The sequence below is a fragment of the Aythya ferina genome, assembly GCF_964211825.1.
Source record: "Aythya ferina genome assembly, chromosome: 1".
NCBI lineage: Eukaryota > Metazoa > Chordata > Aves > Anseriformes > Anatidae > Aythya > Aythya ferina.
In genome coordinates, this window is record NC_140296.1 from 185,722,117 (window position 1) to 185,744,215 (window position 22,099).

General features: G+C 40.6%; 1 protein-coding gene across 6 annotated transcripts in view; it reads left to right on the forward strand.

Annotated features, from left to right (window-relative positions):
• PLXNB2 (plexin B2) overlaps positions 1 to 22,099 on the forward strand; it is a 257,534-nt gene that overhangs the window by 193,584 nt on the left and 41,851 nt on the right. For all 6 annotated transcript variants that reach the window (XM_084516756.1, XM_084516753.1, XM_084516754.1 and 3 more), the window contains 7 exons: positions 542 to 644; positions 1,113 to 1,214; positions 5,919 to 6,011; positions 7,191 to 7,272; positions 11,522 to 11,694; positions 14,090 to 14,238; positions 17,296 to 17,404. In XM_084516756.1, the coding sequence (XP_084372882.1) occupies positions 542 to 644; positions 1,113 to 1,214; positions 5,919 to 6,011; positions 7,191 to 7,272; positions 11,522 to 11,694; positions 14,090 to 14,238; positions 17,296 to 17,404 (811 nt within the window). The remainder of the gene's footprint in view (positions 1 to 541; positions 645 to 1,112; positions 1,215 to 5,918; positions 6,012 to 7,190; positions 7,273 to 11,521; positions 11,695 to 14,089; positions 14,239 to 17,295; positions 17,405 to 22,099) is intronic.

Genomic DNA, 22,099 nt, shown 5'->3' on the forward strand with positions numbered 1-22,099 from the left:
TGGAATGTGAATATTCATGGTACATACAATTAAAGGCGAGTTCATTGGGTTTCCGTCTTTGGTAGTATCTAAAGTATCTGCAGGTGAGCTCTGTGGACATCCATTTACTATGTGTTGCCACAAATGTTAGGTTGGAGCTTTGGGTTATGGTGCATTCAAATATGATGGTCAAAGCTGACTCTGCCCCCGTCATCTTCCCCACTTGAGATGTTACTGCCCCAGGACAAACAGCCAACTCAAACCCTGCATTATTCAACCTGACGTATGAAGGTTGATCAAGATCACTTTGTTTCATCTTGGACCCAATCTCAAAGTTTGTGAGAGGTGCCATGGTTTTCTGATCCTTGCTTATGTATGACAAAAAAGTAGCTTTGGGGGGTTCTCAAACTGTTCCTACTATTCGATTTTCGGCTTAATATAGTAAGGACTCTGTAGCAGATTGATCTACTCTCCATGAATAAAGATGGAATTTGATTTACTTTTTTTGTCAGTGGGGGAAGAAGCCTGACAGTTTGTCATGACTATCATGTTATATTTGTAGATGCTATTCCTGTGCAAGCAATAGATGGAATTGCCAGTGGGACTGGAAGAGACATATCTGTGAAGAGTCCTCTTCAACAGAGGATGTGATCAAACAAAATATGGTAATGTTTAAAAATAAAATTTATTAGGTTTTTATTAGAAAACTTCAATATTTTCTCTGCTTTATTTCTCATATCCGTTGGTTGAGTTGGGGATTTTTAAATGATTCTAAAGTTAACTCCAGAAGTGTGAGATTTTTTTAGTGACAGTGCGGGGGTGGGAATTTAAGGGTGTGATTGAGGAGGGGCAGTGAGATTGAATAACTCCTGAAAGGATATTTTTGTTCCTTTTACTATTTTGCTTCAATGGGAGGAACAGGATTTCAAGGCTGGGAAAGATAATCACCCACAGCTTTGACATATGCTGTAGTCATTTTTAGCATGTCTAATTTGAAAGGGTGTAATCAAATCTGTCACTGTATTTTAAGCATGAAGTTCTTTAGAACAATCATTCCATTGTCCGAAGGCCATCGGAGCTTGTTGTGATAAGACTTTTATTCTGAATAACGTGTAAAATGTTTATCTCCCCAGGAGGAAGAATGCCCACAGTTTCTAAACCCTAGCCCTCCAATAATACCTATGGAATACCGAACAACAGTGTATTTTGAGGGAAAACATCTAGATTATTATCTGGTAAGTAGATAAATTCAAAGCTAGCTGTCACTTGAATTCCACTTCTCCAGCCACACCCACTCTTAAGGCATTAGTTTCTGTGTTCCTGAGTGATTTTGCTCATAGTTCTTCTCAAAGAAGGAAAGGAGCTACACATTTAAGTTTGATATCAGATTGGTTACTGTGATAGGGTCTCTAAATGTGAAGTCATCACAAAGACAGATCAGAACTGGGCAAAATACTATAACTGCTAGGGGACTTTTGTTTTAAAGAATGTAAGGTGGACCTCCTCAAACACCTTAAAAATTATTCTTCAGCTATCAAAAGGAGAGGATATTTAGAAAGTCTGAACGTTAAATATCTCTTTCTACTCTTTCTATTTAAATACTTACTTTTTGATAATTCTTATATTAAGCACATAATTCAGTGTGCTTTCCAGTGCTCTTTCCACTTTTCCAGAAAAAAAAAAATGCACTCAGAAATTACATGCTTTTAGTTTGTGTAAAATCACATTTTGTTCTTTTTTTTTTTTTCTTTTTAAACCATCAAACCAAAAGATTAGGTGTTTTCCCAGTTGTAGCAAAGGTTTCTGTTTCTCGGTACCTGCTTCCAGAAGGTCACTTACAAGGCTTCTAACAAGTGAGAATTTGACTCCGAGTTTTTAATTGTTTTATCACCTGGACATTGCATAAATGTTAGTGTAGGTGATAAAAACAAAGCTTAAAAAAAACTTCTTTAGGTGATAGCTCCAGTATAGTTCTTGGTTTCTGTTGTTTGTTTCTGTGTTGTCTTCATGTAAATACGAATTAATGATAGATATGCTGGATTGTATTGATTGCTTAAGCCACCAGCTGTCTATCAATTGAACAAAGATTCATGTTTTTTGAAGTTTCTTTTTCCCTTGTCAAAGGGAAAGTCCCTTGAAGTATTTTAACTCTTAAAGGCTTTCTATCACCTCTTCTTCTATGACTGCCAAGAGAAATAAAAGGGTAAACAGGACGGGAGTGTTAACAACAATATAAGAAGCATGGTCAAAAAAGGCTAAAAAGAAACACATACATACTGCAGTCATATCAAAAGCATACTGTGCATGTGGTGCTAAACAAGCATATGTTCAAAAATAAATATTTTTGCTTGAAGACATATAAATATATGTTTAAAAAAAAATGGTGACTTTTATCAGTTTTCTGTGATGGCCAGGACTAGCAGGACATCTGGCTGGGTGAACGAGTCTGGTCTGACTTACACTGTGTGCAAGATGCAGCACAACACTTAGCTGCAGGATTTAAATCAAAAATGGAAGCTTATTATGGAGAATTCACTCCAGTTTCTCTGTCTTAGCATTGTGGAGAGCTGACAAACTGGTTTCTACACTAGAGGGAAAAGCTTTCCCTGCTCTCTTGATCTAAGAAGAGCACATTCTCTCTTGAGAACAAGCTCAGGGCAGATGCATTATCTAGATGTGCTGAATTTGCCTTTTAGAGGACTCTTTTTCTTAAAGAAGAAGAAAGAGCAGAAGGAACCCACAAAGCTAATCTCATTTGTCTAGTTTATCATTCTGTGAACAAGCACTTCAATCTTTCTGAACTACTAAAAGAGATAAAAGAGAAAGAAAATGCTTCTGTCCTTTTTTTCAGAGGTATCCATTACATATAACAAAGCCAGAGACATATTGAGGATTTGAATGCTTTGTCATAGGATAGCAATATTTAACAGTTTTCCTACCAACCAGACCAGTATGCGTTTATTTAACTGGAACCCAGGGAGGCTTACATGGAATTCAGGTGTCTGTAAGAAGTTAGATGGATGGCCCTAGGCTGGAAAGACACTGGAGAGAAATGAGTGTCTAGTGATGTCAGAATAATTTTTCTTAGGTGAGAGCCAAGTGGAAACATCATCTCTATCATGGGAGCAGCCCCATATATCCTGGTACAGAGGTACATTTTTACAACAAAATAGTAATGCCTTCAGTGCCAGGACTTGAACAGGCACACACAGTGTCTACAGCTGTATGCACAGACCTCTAAGGATATGTGAAAATAGACAAATTAAATAGTTGTAATTATACAGGCACTCGTTCTGATGTTATCAAACTATCTGAAGCAATAACTTCAATTACTGAAAGGACACTTGAGTAATGGGATAACCTACACCCAGTGTTCAATAAACCTCTCACGGAGGGCAGGGTGGCTCAGAAGAAGAGTATGGACAGATCTTTTACAGGGGTTGGCACACAGCCCGCATGCAAAATAGGATGTGGCTTCTCACGTGGATGATTTTGCCACAGGACATCGTGGGCATTATGATGTACGGAGGTAGCAGTTGTGCAGCCATGAGCACATTTAAGGTCTTTGTTGATTAGGACATTGGTATATATCAAGTTTCCTCCTATTGTACTTGCCTTTGTTGTTGCTTAGGAAAAGGTGATCAGTAAAAAATGAATGTTCTGTTGTTACTTTGAATTACTAGCTCTATTATCTTAGCTTAAGCTGTGCTTTGTTTAAAAGAGCATGCACAGCCTTCCTAACTGTGGGTAAGCACACTAGCCAGCATCATGCATGTGAGCTTCACTTGTAAATGAAGATTAGCCTTTAAAGTTTTGGCTTATCCCGGTGAGTAGGTTATGTGGATAGCTTCTGAAACTGCTATTGCAGAATTCAAGTTTAAAGAATAAGTTCACAATTTTTATATACACCTCTTAACTTGTGAACACTTATAGTACAATGAATAAATCTCGTTGTGAGAGCCTTTGCTGGAGGCAAATAGACTAAAAGAGGAGAAGCTGTTGACTGTTTTTCTGACCCTTCTTCCTCTAAAAGAATTTGACTAGGAAGCAGAAGTAAATCCAAACTGTCATTGTTCTCTTGAGAATAGCCACATCCAGAACAAGCAGCTGAGGGGCACTGAAGGAAAGTTTAATATTGATCGGTTGTATTGCGTGCAAGAGACATTCTCCAGCTAAGTCCTTGAAAGACTGGCACAGTAGAAGATACAGATATACCAGCATCAAGATCACCTTGATAGCTCTCGGAAGATTTTAGTTAGAAGTAACTTCCCATTTAGATTTGTCTTTGCCATGCATGTCATATGTATAACCTGCTTCTCAATGTTTGCTGCATGTCTCTTCTAGCACCCAGGCTGCTGGGTGCTGTGGCCTCCTGCTAGAGAGCCTAGCATTGCAGCTCTTGTCTGCCATTCACTCCAGTTGGCAGCCATCGCTCACACCGAAGGCCCGCTCTTCTTCCAACATGGTCTGCTAATGATAAGCATGTGGGAGAGCTTTACACTGCAGCAGCAGAATTTGAACACTTTTCAAAATATAAGATATATTGAAATGTAGAATAGGGAAAGTAAAGCAGTGTTCTTCAAAAAAGAGATTTGTAAGGTGCTTTAAAACTTGGATGGATACATTTTCTGTAAAACAGAAAATGCAGAAAGGGCTTTTGAGAGCACAGCAGCTCATTTTCTGTATGCAGCTTCTGAGGAGGAAGAAGTAAATTGTCTGTTTCCCTCTGTAAGATAAACCTCTGAGAGACTGGAGTCAAGTCCTTTTCCAGGTTAAGTGCATGCTTTTCCTCAGCCCCAAACCTTGGTGGGCTCTGGTGTCCAGAATGAAGGGACAATAAGAAAGGTTTACACTGAACTAATTAGATAAACCAGGTCTGTGAGTTACCAGCGATGTCAGCGTTAAAGAAGTAGCTACAAATAAACAGGATAAGATCTACTTCCCTCATACATGATGTTATACTTACTGACCCTCCGAGCAGGAAGGAGGAAGCAAGTTAACAAAAATACAAAAATTGTTTTTCTGTTTGCTCTGAGATTCTAGTGGTTTGGGTTGAAAGCAGGGCCTAGAAAGCTTTAAAGGCAAAGGTGGTCATGTAGCCCTGTGGACTCTGCTTTCTTCAGTCTTTACCAGCAATACTGTCTAATACTGTCCTTGTCACCTGTTTCTTCCTCTGTGTCTTCTAGCAAAACTATTTGGGCAGCTGTTCTGTGGGCCAGGATGGGAACAAACCCAGCACAGAAACAGTGTAATGGGTTTTGCTTTCTAGCTAGCTCGGGCCCTTGGTCGAGAAGAGGCATGCTGAGAGTTGTGCCAGTGCTGCTCAAGTTGCTATGTGCTACAGCCTAGGAGCAGGAATGAATGGATTTGGGACACAGGGAGAAGAGAGGGGAAGAAGGGTTGTAGGAGGCAGGAATACCCTTAAGCTGGTGCTGCCATCGAAGACTGTCTTGTGAAAACACAGCTGGAGTCTTGGTGAAGCAGGAAAAACAAAGCCAGCAAGGTCCGAGAGATGCTCATTCTTTTCTCCCATGTAATTCTTGCATTCCTGCTCTGCCCAGAATCCCCACAGAGAAAACCTTAAAGGGCAGAACTCACGCAGTTCTGCTAATGACACATCTGATGTGTGAAGCCATCCAGCTTTCACGTGTCTTGGCTTTTCCTTAGTGCTCCCTGAAAGCAAGTGCTAGATGTGTTCTTGCTTTATTCATGCTGCTTGGGTGCTTGCACCTTCAGGGAATGTTGGAGGGGTGCAGCAAAGCAGCAGATTGCACTGGCTGGATGTTTCACCAGCTTTGTTTTCAGGTGACAACTTTAACTGGTTAGCCTTCTCCATTTGATCTTATTACTTCCAGTGCTGAACAGCATATTGCCTGGTGATGTTTTATTGCACTTGATAATGCTGTAAAAATTCTAAGCTGAACTCCTCTCTTCCACAGGATAAAAAATTTGTGGTTGGAAACAGACAATTTGAATTCGAAACTCCTGTTGTTGAATCAGCAGATGGAAATTTTTCGTTCATGACAAAAGAGGTAAATGCAAAAATATGGTCCACTTACCAAATATATTCTGTTCTTATAGTCCTGTTCCAGTATACACCTGTGTCTGGAAATATGTTGTACTGGTTTCACTCAGAGAAGAAAGTCATCTCTGGTGGAGGTTCTCCATTAGTGGTAGTAGTCAAAGGCAGGAGCTTTGGCTCAGTTTTCCTAATGTCTCTTCTTAAGGCTCTGGATCTTTATCCTACTTTTTATCTATGCAATCCATGGATTTGTTGAACTGTCCCTGGATGAATATGGGATCATCATTCCTTTATTCTCCACTTCTTATGCAATCTGGTGAAATCATTGTGGGTGAAAGATGAGCATTTCAGAGTTCTCCCTCTCTACACGCCAATTAATTATCTTTCCCATTGCTTATTTTTTACATCTGTAAAAATGGGAATGGTAACAGTATGTTTTTTGGCTACTTACTAGTTGTGTATCTTTCTCTCTGGTTTCTTTCTTTACAGAGAAAGGAAATAGTATTCAAAAAAAAAGTCTACCATGTTCAAAGTTAAACTCACAAATGTTATGCTGACTTTAACCTTTATGTCGTATCAGCTTGCTAAGAGAGTGGTTTTGAGAACTAATTAACATTTATGCAGCATTTGAGTCTAGCACAAATAATTTCCTTTATAAAGCCAGTATATTTTCCTTTGCCGTTTTTCTTTCCCACCTGTTGTTATTGCTGCTGTCTTTCAACCTGAGCAGAAGCCCATGTCTTGGAGCAAGTAAACCTTTGGCTGTAATAAGGGGGCTGCACTGCAAAAGATGCAAGAGATTTCCCCTCTGTGTGGTGTGAGCCTGCCACGGCCACAGAAATAATGGGGCCAGATGGTGTGGGAAGGGAGAACTCAGCAGGGTCAGCAGCTATTTACTGACACTGAACAGTACCCTAGCTGCTTGGATACTTATAACCAAACGTAAATTAAATTAATGAAAAATAGGTATTCAGATATTGCTCTCCTGTGGTACTTGAAAATTCTGATTGTGAAGGATTAGATTCATTAAAACATTTTTTTTTCTATAAATACATTTGGCCAAGGTGAAAAAAGAACATATGGTCTTGGATAGTTTTTGAAATCTTCACTGCTTTGATTACAGAGCATCACGGAAGATAAGAAATACACCTTGCAAAATTAATATCTCCATTCTGTTGTCTTTTTTCAGTTCTCCTATAGTGCAAATGAAACTGTACAACTTAATTTATCCATAACAACAAGCAAAGTCAAGATTGACAGCAAACTGATGGGTAAGTACAAAATACGGAAGTAAAGAGAGCTTAATTACAGTAAACAGAAATCTATTTATAATTTTGGAGCCATGGATAAGAATGTTACCTTTCTAGGTTTTGCTGGTTTTGTTGAAACAATCAAAGCTGACAGATCAAAAGTTATCAATACTAAACTCACACCAGTGTTTTATGTACTTAAGGCTGTTTTCAAGATGTTGCCAGTATTTTCTCTGAAAGGCAATATTAATAGCAAATCTTCACAGTTCAAACATACTTCAGCAGTTAGTTTTTTAAATGGTCATTTTCCTCCCACACTCTCTAAAATGAACTTGCTCCCTCTGATAGCAGAAAAGTGATTTTTTTACTGCCACTCGTCTGGACTTCACCTCAAGTCTGCACTTTCAGCTGTCTCAGCTCCTAAGTGGCAGCTTTGGCAGTCTTTGTTTCTGCTGGCAGTCAGCAATACACTGTGTGCTTCCATCTCATTACTTTATTCATTTATTTCTATGGCAACAAAAAGTATATTTAGTATATAGCACAAATAAAGTCTTGGACTCTGATATAGATCGCTTATTTATTTATTTTTGCTTCTTTCAACCTACAACGATGAAGCAGTTACGTCTGTGGGTCTAGTCCAGTGCTGAGCTGAGAAAGCTCCATTAAAATCAGTAGAGTAGTTCTGGGAACTGGGACCTGCCCGGCACCTCTTTGGACTGATGTTTAAGGCACAATCTTGGAAAAACAGCAAAGCAACACACTTACTACTTGTGTGATGAGTCAACATCAGAAAAACTAATACTGCCCCAATGTAAATCCCCCTACAGATTAAATCTTCAGACTGGATTTTTCCATTTGTACAATACTTAAATTGATCCCATGTCACATTGGCAGCACAGAAGTACGTTTTCAGAAGATTTTCCCTATGGCTTTTTTTGCAGTGATGGAAACACTTAAAAGAGGACCTGGCATGCATGTTATGGGGAGGTCATATTGTAGTCTCACAGTGTCTTCATTTCCATTTTAAAACCTGTGGTGTTTAAAATTACAAAATTTTGACCAAATGTTCCCACCATCTTTTTCCCAGTCTGGGGGAAAAATACAAAAAAAGTAGTAGCTAAATTATTAAAGAAAGGTTATCATTTGAATCAAAACATAGAACCCTTGCAAGAGTTGAAAAATTATCAACAAATGTCTCATCTCTTTTTATTATAAAAGACTTTTTTAAATCTAAATTCTCTCCTGCTTTAAAATTTTCTTGCCATACGAAATCCAGTGCATAGTGTTTTTTATGCATCTTGAAAAGAATTGTCTTTGGGTATATGGTTGCTGCTCAGAAGCACCTTTGAACTTGCCAGTCAAAGAACCCATTCTTTCTATGACACTTAGCGAATACTAAGTTACGACAGTGCTTTTACATCTTGAGCCATCAGGGGTGCTGAACGGTATGACATCCAATGTATCCCTTTTATCCTTTGTCCTTTTTATCAATGATTTCACAGCTGGCGTCTCAAGGTGATGGATAAGAGTCTGAATCTAATGAGTGGCTTGCTGCTGGTACATTTAATGAGCTGATCAGTGAACAAGGGGAGTGTTTAATTCTTTAAGGCTGTAGCTTTCTCTGCAATGGGATGTGAGGGACACCGAGATGTGGCAACGCTAGCATTGTTTATGGAGGGATGGGATGAAAATCCCTCTCCAGCCAATGAAGTACAACAAAGCAATGCAGTAGGCATGCTCCTGTGCTTTGCTAGGTGGTCATGTGGCCGTGTGGGTGGGCAATGCAGGCTTTAGGAAGGCAAAGGGAAGAAGGAAGGTTTTGTTTAACCATATTGCCTGTCCAGGTTGCTGTGCAGTAGCAGTCTTTCTGAGTGCTGGATTAAGGAAGCAAACTGGTGCATGGGCATGAGGAAACTCTTCCTTGCTGCAGCCTGTGCCGTCTCTCCTGTCAATACAACCAAACTGATGTACCTAGGCTGTCTCACACTTTTCCCCATCACCACATTCATATCCAATACCCAGAGTGAAGAGTTAACTCACAAACTATTGGCTTATGTTTGTTAACTCGGTGACTTCCATGCTGATGCACTCAGTATATGGAGCAAATGATGCTACTCCTACTTTGTGCTCATCGATTCCTTGTAAATTTAAGAGAGGAACTGAACCAAATGCATGTTTTTTCTTATTGATTTATTGATACTAACGCCAAAGTCTCTCAGCTTTGCGTGCACCTCCAATGATAGCTTGTCTGAATGTGTCCTGGCAAAGCTGCTTGATAGCAAATGGATATGCTGACTAGATGTAAGAAGAGTTAAAAGCAGTCTTCACTGTTGCATTAATTCTTCAGTGTAAGGGAGGGAATAAAATCATGCTATTCTACAAAAGGCTGTAACTGTGAAACTGAATGCAAGGTTTTTAAATATGCTGCATTTAGAGAAAAACTGCCCTTATGGGGTTGTATGCTCTCATGCAAAAGGCAGAAAGACTGTAGTGAAATTTTGGGCATCTGTAATAATTGTTCAGAGCTAGCAGGGGAATAAGGGCACTGCTGGAAAATAATGGAAAACCAGCATTACCTTTTTACTTTTTCATTTCAGTAGGAATTTGACATGGCAGCCTCTTAGAATTAGATTTTAAAAGCTGCTTCTGCTGCTATTATCTAGGATATCACGTGCATTGAAATGTTAGGGGCTGGAGGGTGGTTTTGCTGGTGTCCTTCCTAGAGTCCTACTCCTCTGAGAATAAAAGCTTTCTTTAAATAGACATTTTTTTCTGGCCTTTACCACATGCAATCTCAAAGGGATTACCCTGGTCTCTTACCCACCTCTGGTCACCTCCGCTTTTGTCGGTTTCCTTACTGCATCTGTAAGGATGAACCTCCTTGGGGAAAAAACAATGTCACTAAGGGTACCGTTTCTTGAGGCTTAATGAGCTAAAACAGTTAATGGCCGCTGGAAAGGGGAGATGTTGATTCTCTGTCGTGTACTCCCCACTCCCATCTGTGAGCACATTTAACACTTGAAAGAGCACAGGAGGAAACCTGGATAGTTTTCTGCTCTTCTGGTAAGTTAAGCTGATTTACAAAAACACTCAACAAGTGCCAGAGCCTTGGTGACAGAGGGGGAGGCTGCATGGCCAGAAAAACAGGGCAGCCAAAAGGCACAGAGAAGCAGCATAAAAGGAGGGAGCAAGAAGCTCCCCTTTCTTTGATACCCAGCTCACCTACCCAGGGAAGCACAGCACTCACGTGCTGAATAATCTGTGCCACATGCACGTTTCCCCACAGAAATGTGTGACATCTTTTCAGTCTGTTTCTTCTGGGCTAGCTCTCAAGCGCATCTCCAAATGTTTTCTTGCAAGGGCAGGCTTTCCTTATGGTGCTGAACCACCAGCTATGTCTGAAGGCTTTGCATCCATTTGGCAAAATTAATTCTGTTCAGTGACTGTGCATCATACTGGAGATTGACAGGGGCCAAAATAAGCTTAGCGTCTGGGACAGCTGGTGCTTGGTTCACCAGTAGGAGAGGTGTGACTGTCAGACCTGATCTCTTGGTTTTGAATTCCTATTTGGGGATTAAACCCCACTGTAGAAGGAATAAGGCGTACATCAGGGTGGCAACCCCAGGCAAAGGGGAAATTGAAAGTGAGGAAATGGAGAAGAAAGGAGAAACAAAGAGGTATTAGGTTGGACAAAGGATAACACTTCATGAAATGTTGACTTTATATTCAGTTCAGGTTTTAGTGATGAGTTTGGAAAGGCCCAAATGTCCTGTAAACAGCCCACAAAGGCAGCTCTCTTCTTTTAAATACACGATTGGCAAGGGTCCCACACCAGCTGATGTCTGTCCCCAGCGACATCCCCAGGGACTTTGCAGCTTTCCATGTCTGGCTCCTGGTGCACCAGAAGGACCTGCTCATTGGAGCTGGTCTTCAAACAGTCACATAGCCAGGTTCCCTGAGGATAGTCAAAGAAAGGACTTTGGGCTCCAGTGTTCTGACAAAGTCCGAGTGACAAAACTGCTTTTGGGTTCTACTTGGCAGCTTATTTGTACTCTGCACGTGGATGGTGTTGAGAGTTTTCTGCCCAGCAAAAAAACAAGGTTTTCTCCCAGCAGCATTCAGGGGTTCAGTACATAGGGTGTATGTTCTTCACAGGACCAAGCTGAGCAATGGGTGTCTTTGTACATAGGATTAGTTTTCCTTCGATAATACTCTAAACATCCTTGAAACAGAGGGAAATGTCTAAGTGCATTCTCCGTTCCTCTTTCAGTGACCCTGTACAACTGCTCTTATGGGCGAAGTGACTGCAGTCTGTGCCTCGCAGCCCATCAAGACTACAAGTGTGTCTGGTGTGAAGAAGATGGCAAGCCGAGCAAGTGTGTGTATGACAAGTTCTGTCATTCTCGTCCCGCTGTCACATGTCCTCCTCCAGAAATCACTCGCGTAAGATAGCTTTTGTTCTTCTCCCGCCCAGAGCATTATTTTTTTACCAGAAAGCATTCAAACAAGCTCATACTGAAAGGCATTTTTTTTCTTTTTTTTTTTTTTTTTCCTGGGGTGTTAAGTAAGCCTCTGAAATAGCTGTATGGAAATAATGCCAGTAGTGATGTGTGTGAGAGATTTAGAAAGAGTCACAATAAAAGAGACTGAATGGAGTCTTTGAGACTCACTGTTTTTTAAGCCATGGCCTCACTGTGCTATAAGCCAGGCTAGCAGCATACCCTTAAACATGGCACTTGAAGCTTGGGAATAAGCATGGGCTTTTCTTCTCTCCCAGTCTGTTCTACCTGAAATAAGTCTATAAAAGAGGATCACCATGCACTCAACTGCAAACACTTAGCAGGCTCACGAACAGGCCTCAAACTAGACTTTATAAATAGCATTTAATAAGAGAGCTGCTTCTTTCTGCACCACGATTTGCTTTCCGGGTGTCAGTGATACTGCCCAGTCCCAACCGGGATGCAGCCCAAGGTTGTATAAGTTGGCTGTGAGAAGTCAGAGGGGCCAAATACACAGATTTTACTGTGTACTGGGCAGTGGGTCTGCGGTGTGAGCATCCCCCTGGGGTGAAGGAAGAGCCTTGTTCCACCCTTGTGGACCAGCAGCCAAAGCAAGAAGTGATAAACTCTCATCTGCTTTCAGCGGCTGCCTTTTGGCAACAAACCAAATGCTGTTTTTCTGGGCATAACATCCTAGAAAACAGTCTAGATACGTACTTCCACTGATCCCATCTAAATTACTGAGACAGGGGCATCAGTACGTCGAAACCCACACACACCATTTGATAAGGACATATCCCCAGCTATCGCAAAATGCAGTAGTGATATGACAGAGGCCGAGAGTCATAACGGGGATATTTCACTCCAATCAGATCGTTAACAGTTTAAGTCTGAAACCTGTGCCTCATGCTGGCAGAGACACGATGAATCTCTCCTGAGGCTATGAAGCTAGAAGTACAGTGTGGGTACAGCCAGAATGGCAGCACAATGGGTGAAATTGGCTGTGACGCTATTTTGGGGAAGAAAAGGCTGGTAAACATTTGAAGTCTGCCAAGGAAGGTAGATTTCCTGAAATCTTGACAGAAAGTGTAGAGAAGAATTCTTATATAATGCCCTTATCAAGATGATGTGAGTGGGAAGGAAAAGAAAAACAAAGGAATCTAAGAGTGATACTGTTTGTACATGATTAAAGGTTAAATACTAACAATGTTGTGATATATTATTTTTTTCAAGGCTTTTGTTAGGTTCAAATTTGAACAAAATATTTGGAAACAGCTACAGACACTGCTGAGTCATTTTTCAGCTACTTTATTTATGCACCGAGCGCAAAGAGATGGCCACGGGCAAAGGATCCAGTTTTAGTAATTTAGTAATTTAGTAATTTAGAAACAGTGGGAAAATCAAACAAGTGATTCTGTAGCTGAACTGGTCAGCAGGCAGCAGCAACAGTCCTGTGCCTGTGCTCAGACTTGCTTAGGAGTTAGATCTAAGAAACTCAGCAGACACTAACATCCAGACTTTCAGAAGATGAATTTGTTTGGCTTCCAGTTGCTCAATCTGGGACTGCGCAGCCTCCCTCTTCCAGGTAATAAATTTACAGCTCTCCAAAGCTGAGCACCTGAAAAGGTCTCAGTGGAAGTGCTCCATACATTAAACAGCAAATCAGGTTAATATCCCCAAAAAATATTTAGAATTATTTAGAATAACAGAGTATTTGAATTTAAAAATCATATTTTAACCTCAGAAGTCCTTTTCAGGTACTTCAAGGATTTTTTCAGTCCTCGTTTTATTCACAAAGTACCCATGTATTGCAGCACCCTACCAGCTGATGCAGTAAGGAAGACAAGGGGACTAAAGAAATTTTTGAAGAAGTTGTTTGGGGCATCGCTTTGTGTTTATAATGTGCACTGTTTGGTTGTGAACCTAAAAGGAGAAAAACATGTCAAAAACAACCAAAAAAAAAAAAAGGCTGGAAAAGTTCAGTGGGATGGTTATGAGGGAAGCTCGTTCAATTTGCTTGTGAAAATCCCAGTGCTTTTGTGGAGGAAGCAAACATAAAATAGAATAAACATCGGGCAGGAATTTTGTACCTTATAGTCTGCCACAGCAGACATGAAATCTGCAGCTGATGAATACTGGCTATGGGCTCACAAATAAATAATTAGCATTAAAAAGTTAGGGTACATAGCAAGTTTTTATGCAGGTCCTACAGGAAACATCTTTTTCCTTTTAAATGCTGGTAAGTCTAAGTAGCTTTAAATAATATGGAAGAGCAACATGGTCACTGCAATATTTAATTTTGATTTTTTTTTTTTTTACTTTCCCTCATGCAAACACAGATTGAGCCAAAAACTGGACCACTAAGTGGTGGAATTCTTTTGACCATAATGGGATCTAATTTGGGAATAAAAGCAGAAGATGTAAACAATATAACGGTGGCAGACAAGGAATGTATTTTCAAAGAGGAGTTCTACTCTGTTTCCACAAGGTAATCACTGGACATTTTTCATAAGATTTTAGACACCCCCCAGAAAGAAAACTCTATGCATCTTCAGGAGAATAAGACATTCCTGTGGTAATAAGAAATTATCAAGAGGAGAAAAAGCTAGTGCAGTATATGTGCAATATTTCATACTAAGATGTCCAAGTTTTTATTTAAAATTGTTATAGATTCTTATACAGCAACAAATTTATGATAGCATGCTACCCTCTTGCTTCTGATTGATTGACTTTTTTTTATTTGTTTGAAAACCTTTCATAAACCATTACCGCAGATGTCTGAAAACTATTTATGAGTTTTTAAATTAAAGGCATTGTAGGTGTGCATCTAGCCATTAAAATCTTTGCTAAATCTCAACCACAGTGCAGCCAAGCATACAAGATTTATGGGAAAGTAGGCAAAGCAAGAAGAAGCTTAATTCTTTTTGTTACAGTCCAGCCACAAAGTTTCTTTCCTGAGGGTAGGGAGGGAGCCCTGGGTTTTGGTTTAGCTTTAAATGACTAAGTTTCATCGCAGAGCCAACAAGCCCATGGATGTTGAGTTGCCTAAGCAGGTTGGTAGCTGTTTTGTGGATTACTTGTCACACTCTTAAGCAGTGCCAAAAGTAAAAACAAGGAGCCTAAATTCTTCTAGGTGTCTAGGTGTTTACCACAGATTATATCAAGCATCTAATTTCAAGAGGGAATTACCCTTTTGATACTTGCTGATAAAAAGCATAGCATAAAGGTTCAGTAGTAACGTTAATAGTAATGATGTATTTTAAGCAGTGTGATTTTTCTTCCATTCACTTTTGATATTTAAAACTGAAATTGAAACCTTAGCTTTCTCTCCCTTTGGTTATTTTAAAGTTTAGCACAGCAACTCTTTGCTATTTCTGTGGCTTGTTCTGAAAGAGATTTTAGAGATGCCTAAGTGATTTTGTTTTACCTTTTGAAGAAGCTTTGGTTTTAGTCAGTTTGTAGATCGTGCATTTAGCAGCTTCTTGGGCCCCTGGGACCTAGAAGTATATATACAGTTGTGTATCTCCTGCTACTTCCCAAATCTATCACCATCACTCCCTTTTCACAAGCATCACTACCCAGAAAATTCCCAACTCCCTTTTAGCCCTCTTTCCCCATTCCCTATTTTCAGTGTTGCAAAAGCTGCATTGAATCCCAGTGTAGCCTTGCAAGAATTTCCCCAGCCTCTTGTTGTTTTTTTTTTTCTAAAGCTTTTTGGTATTTTTAAATACATGGAAAGGAGCCAGAACTGAGATGACTGGCTCCTTGTATCATAGCAACATTACTGGTTTCCTAAGCTCTGCCAGTGTGGTAATGGGTGAGAACAAATGCAACTTGCATAATGTAATTTACCAACAAATTAGGGGGTTTTGAAGGATGTTCTCCATTAGGGAAGCCCTGAAAAAGAAGTGATTCAGAATCTTTAAATGGATATCTATAATTTTGCATCTTTATCTTCTCCTACATTCTTTTGTTTTATTATTACCTTTTTTATTTAATTAGAAAAAAAAATAAAAAGAAGAAAAAGAAGAAGAAACACCTAGTGTTGCTGCCCTGTCTTTCCTGCAGTAAAAAGCCAATCATTTTTAGGAGGTGTTTCTCCATGAGTGGAAGGGCAGCAAGCTTTATGGCATTGAAGGCTGCTCACTGACTCTGCTGTGATTTCACTCTCAGCCTTACAGAAGTTGCGTCCTCATCCATTGTAGTTTTCCACTTGTAACGTGGGGGAAGGGAGGTAGTGCCAGTGCCGAGGAGGGGAGGGAGGGAGCTTTTCTCAATTAAAATCCTGCAAACCACGCTGCCGCGCTCCCCCACACACACCCCAACCCTGGCCCCCGACCGCTTTCCCTAGCTTGACATATGGTAGAAATTCCTCCAAAGGCACCATTTCCTGTTTCTGCCTGACAAGAAGATACAACTTCCAAGAATACAGTAGAGATGATGAGGAACAGACTCAGGCGGCCGTACACATGCTAGGACATGCAAGAATTCAGAGAATTTGCCAGTACCCAGGCAGAAAATTCTGGAGTGATCTGCGAGGGGACTTGACAATCCTTTTATTATAAGTCCCAGTTTAAGTACATTATACTCTGTAATTTGGGCTTGAGTTGTTTTTTTTTTTCTTGTTTTTTTTTTCTTGTTTTTTTTTTTTGTTTGTTTGGTTTTTTTTTTTTGTAAGCAGTTGTGCATTGGTTACAGAAGAGCAATAATCCAAGGAGAGAAAGAATGAAGAAAACGAACGGTGATTCCTAGGGTGTGTCCTGCAGGAAACTGCCTGCATAGGCTGCAGACGTTATGTGCATCCTTAGCCGACTGTATTAGCAGCTCGCCGTTAAGCATTTGTCCCACTTTTCAAGTGTGTCGAATCCTTGTTGCATTTGCATGCTTATATTCTGCAGGTCACCTGTTGGAAACGTAAATTCAGACCTTGCAGCTAGCCCTCAGTGGCAGTGGGGGTTAATGCGGGATGTTTTCTCCTCCACTGTTCCTTGACCTCTGATTTTGTGTGGGTTATCTGAGGATTTATTTTCAGAGAACAGTAATTCTGAAGGGATTTTGATCGTAGGTGTGAAAATGCAGTAGCTTAAAGCTGGGAGATAGCAGGATGCGCAACAAAAGTATTAGCAGCTGAAATACACAAAGGTATAAGATAGCTGATTGATTCCTGCATCAAAGTAGGGGAGGAAAGGATTCTTTGGTTTTTTTGTTTGTTTGTTTTTGACACATCCAGGTACAGTGAAAACCTTGTGTAGGTTTGGGTAGCTTCCTCTATGATTTCTGGACTGAATTTGAGTCTTCTGCTAAGAAGTCTGCTAGGTAGCTGCTGTACACGTTGCTCAGGTTTGACTTTTACTCCATGTAGATACAAGATTAAAATATTCTTGCGTGGTTTCGGTGGGAATCTGAGCCAGAATTCATGTAGCTTGTATAGGATAAAGCAACGTTTGTGCTTTGGCTGACAGTATGCATGGTAGCTAACATACCTTGGATTTGTATTGCAGCTGCTAGTGCTAACAGATAAACTTGCATTGCTATTTCCCGCTAGGATTGTGTGTCAAGTCGGAAGAATGGATGAACCTACACAAGGTAAAATTGAAGTTAACATCAATGGAAAATTAGGTATATCACCAAGCGAAGTGCAGTTTACATACCAGGTAAGTGCATTTTTTGCGTTGACCCGTTTTGTACATTGCGCATGACTTAAATTCAAAGTTTACAAGTTACAAACACAAGCACAGCCACTTGTGTTTGCCTTACAAACTTTGTTTTAACCAATAACACTGTATTTTAAGCAAGTTAGAAAACACTTAAGTTGAAAAGATGTGGTAGAAAAGAAATGTTAATCAACTTACTCAGCAGTGACACAATATCTCGTAAGTGTCACTACTGAATAAAAACAAGTCAGCACTAGAAAAAATTAGATTTTCTTTAGACACAGTTATTGCAATGTTTTAATCACTGTGCTTAGACTAGCCAGTGCTCTTAATTGCAAGAATTAATGCACAGCAGCTGAAGAATGAGTAATGAAGGTGCATTAATTTTTTTTAATAATTTATTTCATTCAAAAAGATGGCATGCAGAGACACAGACAGCATGATGTGGGTTCATATTACAGATGTGCTTTGTTTTCAGTGTCACAGTGAAGGAGAATTTAATTTGTGTCTTTAATTACTTTACCCTAAATGTAGCTATGGGTTATAGCTGTTCTTGCCCGTGGTTTTAGCTGCAAGTAGCTTTATCTTTATCTACGAGGTCTTCAAAATTTATAAGAGTCTGCGATAGCTGAGAGGTTTAACTAATCTCTATCCTCATCTTGATATTTAAAATTACATCTATAAACTGTAAATTTATAAAACATAAAGGGTGTGTTACGGTTTTATCTTCTCCCGTATTTTAACTTCTGTCTCATTAATTCTTGATTTTCTGTGAGAAGGAAGGGAGTCAGCAGTGAGAGGTGGAATAAGTCAAGAATGACATTCAGCTGAGAAGAGGATATTCTTGTTTTCACAAAACAGTGTTTTTTTCCATTATTTTCAGGCAAATATCTCCTTTCCTTTGTGGTATCTCTGCAAAAGCACGCGTTTTGCTTGAAAATGATCTTTTACTGTCACAACCTTCCTTTGCTCCTTTGTGGAAATGTAGGTTATAATTAAGTCTTCCTTTGTCAATCATCTTATGTGTCTTAACCAGAGCAGGAAATGTGCAGAAACATCAAATCCCATGTTTGTGTGCTTGTGATCTCTATGACAGAGGCTATGATGTTATGTTGGTACGTTTTACACCAGTTCTCCTATGCTTCTCCTGCATATATAGATTCTCTCATGGTTTGCATGAAAACCACATGAAGAAGTTAGAGTGTACTGAAATGTAGTGTGAAGCCTCCATGTAGGCTTAGAAGACCTCTCTGTGACCTTGTTCTGACGGGGTTCCCTGCTTAACACGTCTGAGATGAGATGAGATCAGCAGCCACTGCTTTTGCTGCTTAAGGAAAAGGTTATTGAATGCCTGACAGGCTCAGGGAGAAGCTGTCATGCACGGACATCATCCAGGTGGATGTTTTCATGAAAGTCCAAGACTTCCTCTGTGCCAGTCTCTGAATCACTGAAATATCAGACACCTAAGCCAGCTGCTGCTAAGGCATTTTTATTTACTGCAAAAATCTTTCCATGGGGACTTTCTTTATAGAATGTGAAGCAATGGCAAGTAATACAGAATCATCAAGCACAGCAGTTTGTGCCTTAAAACTGGTGAAATTGGTTTCTAGTTTCATTTCTCTTACTTTTTGTTCCATGAGAAAATAAAGCCAGCTATGGACTGTGGTAGGATTAAAATCAGTGCAGGCTGTCACATTCACACACACCTCTGCAAGCGTGACCCAAGCACTTTTGGCATCAGAACAGGCTATCAGAGAGCCAATCCAGTCGGTTGGTGTTGTTTTAAAATTTAGACTCTTGTTTCAATGTTGTTTTCAGGCAGTTCCTTGATGGCTTGTTTCAGGAGATGTAAGAAATCTGTGCTTTATATAATAATTCTGCTATTCAATCTATAGAAAAGAAAGAAAACACTCCTCTTTCCAAGAACCTTCCTAAAATATGTCTCCTATTACATATTTTCCCCTTTCTTTGGCACATTATCTGGCTATGCTGCTGCTGGTAAAAATCACAGTTTTTACTGTGTACTTTGATCACCCTAAACACTATAGCTTTGGCTTTAGCAGTGCCTATTTTAAATGCAGTGTGTGGCAGCACTGTGCAGAAGTGTACAAACAACACACAAGGAGACAAGGATCTGCTCGGCCTGATGTGTCTACGGAGAGCAGAAGTGTCACCATACTCCCCATAGTCTAGGGTCATACATGTGGCTAGCGGCTGCCACCAAGAGCACATGGACGGTTGTCAAGTACTACTACATTTGGCCATGGTCGATACCCAGCCTGAGTGACGGGTGTGTTTTTAAAGCTGGATTGATGAGGATCAGCAGCCAGCACAGTTCAGGGCTTAGACTCGTGCTTCTGCCCCGTTCTGCCAGCACAGCACATTTCTGAGACAAGGAACAGGTGAGACTTCCTCTAGGTGGGTCAAAAACCCAGTCAGAAAGGATTTCAGTTTAAAATCATTTCTGAACTAAAATGCCCTGGTCCACAAGAGTCTATGCTGTGTAGTAAACATCTTATCTATATTTGCTGCATAATCAGAAGAAAGTTCTACATCGCCATCACAAATTTCTTCTATCCATTCTGTGCAGTGTTCAAGTCCAGACATTCCAGTGAAATTAAATTCTGGTAACCTTGTCCTCTTCCACTGACCTTTCTATTGTTTGTTTCACTATAAGCAGAATTGGGCATTCTCCTTTTTATTGAAATAGAAATGAATTGATGCTAAATGTTAATATCCAGCTATGCAGTACCTCTAACAGCTTGGCTGGTCTCTATGCAGGTGGAGCCATGACATGGCTAAAAGCCAGTTTTTTGTTTGTTCAATTGATTTGTTTGCTACTATGGCAGTGAGAACAGTGTTGAAGGTGGGAATTAAGCTTTTCTTAGGTGTATGGCCCAGGCTGGCTGATACCATACAAGCATGGTTCTTTCCTCAGATCTCATCTTCAAACTCAAGCCACCAGAATAAGAGCTCACAGCTGGCTCTGGTTCTTCAGTGTCTGTTTGCAAGAGCAGTTCTGTGAGCTTTAGTCTGAGTGGATTGAAGACATTATATGGTTTCAGAAAGCTCAAATAAATGTAAGAAAGGGGGACAAATTAGAGTCTGATCCAAAAACAAACACAAAGGTGACTACTCACCATACTGGGAGTTTGAGTAACCTGATCTGCACAGTTGGATTTAACGAGGTACATTCTTCCACTTTAATATTCTCACAAGTTGGCATTTTCCTCTTATCTTCATCCATCCTCTGTTTCCCTTCTTGATGTTAGAAGCAATTGCTCAGGGAGCTCTCACAGCCACAGCGCTATTAGTGCCACCAGGCTCTCATGGAGGATTTTAGCTCACTGCTTGATTCTTCTCCATGAGTCTTCACCATAGCACATAGATTTTATAGTGTAGCTTGTGGGGGGGGGGAGTTTACATGGCTTGTTGCCATTATGATTGATGCTTATAAACCACACATCCACAGCAGTCTGGAATTGCTGCCAGAGGGCAGTGGCTGTTTTATCCTTGAGTTCTGGAGCACATCTTGTTTGTGCATCAGCCTGCACAGCAGTCAGGAGAGCTCCTGGGTAGCTCACAGTTTTCAGTAAGAAGGCCCTTCCTCACATGAATATTATTAGACTTAATTCTCTATCATCTTAGACATCACTTAAATACATGTCCCACCATTCAGTGTTTGTGGGTTCTGCTCAAAAGCTGCCGGCAAACACTGGGTGTATGATAACGCAGGCTTTCCAGTCACGCGTGCTTCCCTTTCTCCATGAAAACTGTCAGCAAGGCTCTGTGGTCTGTTCAGAAAATGATGTGCTCTCTGCCTCAGGATAAAAAGAGGCAGAGATCTCTGCCTGCAGTCCAAAAACTTAGTTGTTTAGAATATCAACACTCTGCGTAGGCATCCCATCCACAGCAGGCAGCAGACACTACAGAGAGGAGTGTGCACTGCCCGGCAAACACTTTGCCTTCACACCTGGAGTGGATGTAAGCATTTGGGCTGACCTGTGAGGGTGAAAAGAAGCAGCTTCAGAGGGGCAGGACCTGGCCAGAAGTAGCCCAGGACATGAATCCTGGCTGGCGCTGTGCCTGGGACTTCTCCAGTGAGGCGAGCCAGGGAGTCAGGTCAGCTGCCGCGGCGAGCACCGGGCCGCCAATGTGCGCCATGGAAATTCTCTGTCTGAGCACTCTGTGAGGGGGCGGCATGTCTGAAAAAACAAGCATCAGGCTCCCCCGAGTCTGAGAAAGGAGGGGAGCGGAGGGAAAGAGCAGTTCCTAATGGTTTGTGTGCCCTGGTCAAAGGCTTAATTTAGCTCCTGTGGTTACCTTTATAGACCATGAGATGATATTTTGACCTTCAGGAATGTGGCCAGTGCCTACAGCACTTCATGGACTGTGCTTTTAATGCCTTTAATTTTTGTCTGCATTACATGCAAGGGTTGGCAGAATAATTCAACTTTGGATGGGGTGGGGGTGCATAATTTTGGTAACAAATAAAGTTGTTTTGCAGGCCTACTTCAAGAGCCAGAGCTTAGTGCAGCTGGGATCAGGATGAAGAAAGAGAAAGAATACTTGTTGGGGAAGGGACGAATGAGAGAAAGGCAGAGTAGTCATGTGCCCTCTACAGTTTTGAAAGCCTTAGCCACATATATGTGTGCACTGTCATCAGGTCCTTGGCACTGCATCCCTGTGCTCTGC